General features: G+C 42.2%; 1 protein-coding gene across 4 annotated transcripts in view; it reads left to right on the top strand.

The window, feature by feature from the left end:
• The window catches only part of tfg (trafficking from ER to golgi regulator), a 26,915-nt gene that overhangs the window by 13,222 nt on the left and 8,693 nt on the right, over positions 1-5,000 (top strand). For all 4 annotated transcript variants that reach the window (XM_042068763.1, XM_042068781.1, XM_042068756.1 and 1 more), the window contains exons 5-6: positions 3,815-3,961; positions 4,184-4,315. In XM_042068763.1, coding sequence (XP_041924697.1) covers positions 3,815-3,961; positions 4,184-4,315 — 279 coding nt within the window. The remainder of the gene's footprint in view (positions 1-3,814; positions 3,962-4,183; positions 4,316-5,000) is intronic.

The following is a 5,000-nucleotide window of genomic DNA, read 5'->3' as shown; positions in this document are numbered from 1 at the left end:
GCCCCCCGAACCGCAAAAAAAACAGTTTTTCCTAAATAACTACCTGAACCGTGGCACTGAGGATGAAGAATCTTTTATGGTATGTTGGTCTCAAGGGCCCACATCAACCTGGCTCATAATCACTCATTTGTGATTTGCACCCCCACCCGCCCGGTAAAAAATGAAAATGCAATATTATTCTGCTTTAATCGCCCCTATCTTCAGTTAAGATGTTCAGAACTGCACCAAATTGTATGTGTATGATTGACCTGGCATTCTCTGGGGGTATGCCAAGTTTAGAAGAATTTCATCCATGGGGGGTTTAAAAAAATTAGGTTATGTGTACATTTAGTGACTGTACACTCATTGGCCTGTAAATGGTGGTGCACACATGCACACACACAGGCACCCACATACTATCGGTATTAGAACGGCCGATACATAATTACAAATTCAGTAGGATTAAAAGAAAGCCAAAATAAATATTCATCATCATCATCATGGCTGCATTTTCAGTATTGGCGATAAGTAGTCGTTTGTCCACTAGATGGCGCATCGTTGCAGTGAGACGTAATTTTGTTGGAAGTTAAAAGTGGGTTGGAAAAACAATGGACGCTTCCTACAAGGACTGTAATTTACCGCAGCGAACATCTAATAAGGATAGGACGATGTTCACATGAAGTGTAATTTCCATTTCTTTTTGAAGCCGAAATAAATCTGAGGATGTTTATCGGACATGCTTGGTTTTTACTGCAGGTACGTTAATCTTGTAATATCAATAAGGACCTAGGTAATGTTACCGTTAGCGTTGGTTGAGTGATTGAGGCCCATTTGATTGATTGCATTTGTAGAAAACTATAAATGCGGTTATACCAAGCAAATTGATAGCAGCACTGTTTGTATCTTTCGACTGTCATTTATTGCACGTGCTACAAAATCATTCTGTGCAATGGAAGATTTACCAACGTTACACCGGTCTGATACAGTTTTGCCTATACATGCGTGAGACTGAGACGCCTGTTTATTTTGTTTTAAGTGCGTGCAGGGTGTGAGAGGGGAATCGATGTGCTTTGATTACAGCTTGGTAGTTGTAGTCTGTGAAATTAAAAAGCACGTGTGTGTGAAGTATCCAAACAATGACACCTTCATTTCATTATGGCTGCTTTAGCAACACACCTTAAGCTACTGTGTAGTGGCTCCCATTTAGAAGTGGCTACTTCATTCGCGCTTTCCTTGACTCATGGAGCTGCGTGGATGTTATTACAACTTTTCGCCACGATATGGCAGTTTAAGTCCGCTTGATACTGTAAGGCTGTTGGTTTCCAAAGGAGATTTTATTTGTGTCGCCAGCATAGCCTATTGACAATTTATGTTGTAAATAGGCCTACCTTATAATCCTACCTGTAGCTTAGGGAAGCTAACAGCTTTCTATTAGGATCTAGTTTGTTAGTTACCGTTTTGTCATAACTCCCTGATGCATTTTTGCATTTAGAATAGCCAGAGCGTGTATATCTCAATCGGAAAATTAAACAATATCGGGTGCCTATGGACTAGGCTGGGTGAACCCAGCCTGATCTGCCCGCTATTTATTTTTTGATTTCTTAAAAGATTGAGCTTGGTCTGATGAAAGCCAGACTAGCCATGGACCTCAGTTACACAATGCAAGGGAACATGAATCAGCCTATATTTGCACGAACAATAACGGACAAAAGCTCTTCAACTTTGGCCCGTTAAAATGTGAATGAACAGTCTAGCTACGCATTTCATCAATGCCCATTTGGACATGTCAGTTATTTGCACCACTGGTTAGATGTAAAACAGCATTTCATTTCAGACTACTGTTACTTAATTTGTGCATTAACAATAACGTTTCAGACTACTGTTACTTAATTTGTGCATTGACAATAAAGTATTACATGAACTAAAGATGACTAAAATCTTATGTAAAAGAAGAAACATTCACAAAAAATCCATCCATCCAAAAATGACCTTTGTTTTTGATAGCTGTTGAAAACGGCATGGAACTGACAGAGATGTTTTTGTTTATAAATAAATAAATAAATAAATAAATAAATAAATAAATAAATAAATAACATTATGCTGATACCTTTTGCTTTTCCCAAATACAATGTAGCCTACAGTGTAAGTGACCTTTCATCAATCCAGTTGCAATGGATGAACTGTGATGAACTGCCCTACTTGTGATTGTTTAGAGATTTTAAAGGTTTTATAACAATGCTACATCTTCTTTGGCTATTCTACAATCTATTCACCTTTTCAGCACCAGTAGGCTACTTTCTGTGCAGCCGCACACACACACTCAGGCATGCCAAACAAGCATACACAAAAGTTTCAAGAGTGGGGGATGGAGTAAAATATGGAGACAAATTGAAGTGTGATTTATTTTCGCGGAACGGATGTACAGGACTGAGCAGCGGTCATATTTTGTACCGCTATGCGGTACATCTAGTTATATTTCTATTCTAATGCATTTGTTATGTTGTTTACTTTTTTGTCTTATTATGACCGCCGCGCAGCGAAGCCACCAAACAAATATCAATCCCAATGTCCTATTGCAGTGACAGGGACACTGTACTGCAGGAGATGTTTTCCTTTGCATGAATGTTAAATTGAGGTCCTGACCTTGTTAAAGATCCCATGGCATTTATCGCAAAAGAGTACATGGTTCCCTGTTTTGCTTTATTTATGTACACATACATAAAGACACACACATGCGCGCACACACACACACAAACACATACACACACACATAAACACACACACACACACACTACACATGCACACACACATACATGCACACACACAACACGCACAAACACGCACAAAAAAACACACACACATGCACCCACACATACAAACACACATGCACCCACACATACAAACACACATGCACCCACACATACAAACACCCCTACATACACACACACACACACACACACATGCACCCACACATACAAACACACCTACATACACAAACACACACACACACACACACACAAAAACACACAAAAAACACATATACACAAAAACAAATATACACAAAAACAACCACACACTCTGCACACACTCAATTACAAACACACAAAAAAGGAACAAAGTAGGAAATTAACACAATTTGACAAGCGTGACTTATTTTTCTGGAAAAAATGTGCTGGACTGGGCGGCGGTCATATTATGTACCGCTATGCGGTACATCTAGTTTCCAGTAATGTTTTTGTGCGTTTTTATTTTGAAACCGTTCCTACCGCGAGCTACTAAGCAGAACAAAATAATGCATAGACGTGAACATAGCGAAATGAAATAACACGGAATGGTCATTGTATTGTTTTTTTCCCCCTCTTGGCATGCATGCTGGACGTGACATTGAGGGTGTGGCTGCATCGCCGATTCTACATTTGATTTCAAAGTTCGAGATAGTGATTCGATTGAGAAGATTTTTGACTTAAAACCGAGATCATGACACCCCTAGTCTGTTGTGTAATTCTGCACTTCCATTAAGGTCCTATGATAAGTAATGAATTGTCTAATAAGTTTTCTCTCTCACTCTTGTGTGTGTGCGTACATGGCGTGTGTGTGTGTGTACATGTGTGTACATATGGTGTGTGTGTGTGTGTGTACATGTGTGTACATATGGTGTGTGTGTGTGTACATGTGTGTACATATGGTGTGTGTGTGTGTACATGTGTGTACATATGGTGTGTGTGTGTGTGTACATGTGTGTACATATGGTGTGTGTGTACGCATGGTGTGTGTGTACGCATGTGTGTGTGTACATATGGCGTGCGTGCGTGTGTGTGTGTGTGCACATCCATAGTGTGTGTAGGTGATAAGGTGTGTGTGGAGCCAGTGAAAGCCCCAGTGAGTGCTGCAAGCATGTCTGCGTTCGACCCACTCAAGAACCAGGACGAGGTCAGCAAGAACGTCATCTCCGCCTTTGGCCTGTCTGAGGAACCCAGCGCAGGTACACACACACACACACACACACACACTCACACATACATACACACATGAAAATGAACAAATACACAATCAAAGACATTTGACATTTTAATGACATTTGGCCCCTCCTTCTCCCTTCTCCTTCTCTCCCTTTCTTTTCTCTCTCCCTCTCTCTCCCTTTCTCTCCCTCTCTCTCTCTCTCTCTCTCTCTCTCCCTCCCTCCTCCTTTCCTTCTCTCTCTCAGTTCCTGCTGCTGTAGCTGCTCAAGCAGAGGAACGTTCTGGAACTCCTGACAGCATCAACTCCGCCTCCTCTGCCCCCCCACCAGCTGTGGCCCCCCAGGCCCCCGCCGCCTACGCACAGCAAGCAGTGGACGGTACGCACGCACACACACACACACACACGCACACACACACACACACACACACTCAGGCCCCCGCCGCCTACGCACAGCAAGCAGTGGACGGTACGCACGCACACACACACACACACACACACTCAGGCCCCCACCGCCTACGCACAGCAAGCAGTGGACGGTACGCGCGCACACACACACACACACACACACACACACACACTCAGGCCCCCACCGCCTACGCACAGCAAGCAGTGGACGGTACGCACGCACACACACACACACACACACACACACACACACACACACACACACTCAGGCCCCCACCGCCTACGCACAGCAAGCAGTGGACGGTACGCACACACACACACACACACACACACACACACACACACACACACACACACACACACACACACACTCAGGCCCTGCCGCCTACGCACAGCAAACAGTGGACGGTACTAGGGCTGGGCGATATTGCTGAAAACTGAATCACAATATAAGTATTTCATATTAGTCGATATCGATAATTATTGATTTTTTAAAAAAATCTTATTTCAGATAAGGACCAGAAGGGGGAAAAATTATTTTAAATAATTTAAATAATAATTTATTATTTTTTACTTTTATTTTAAATTTAACCTTCCTCTGATTTTAATCACCACAGTTATCAATCAAAGCAAACAGGGAAAGAAAATAGCAACAC

This window comes from Alosa sapidissima, chromosome 2 (assembly GCF_018492685.1).
Source record: "Alosa sapidissima isolate fAloSap1 chromosome 2, fAloSap1.pri, whole genome shotgun sequence".
Taxonomy (NCBI): Eukaryota; Metazoa; Chordata; class Actinopteri; order Clupeiformes; family Clupeidae; genus Alosa; species Alosa sapidissima.
This window is presented reverse-complemented; position numbering and strand designations above follow the sequence as displayed.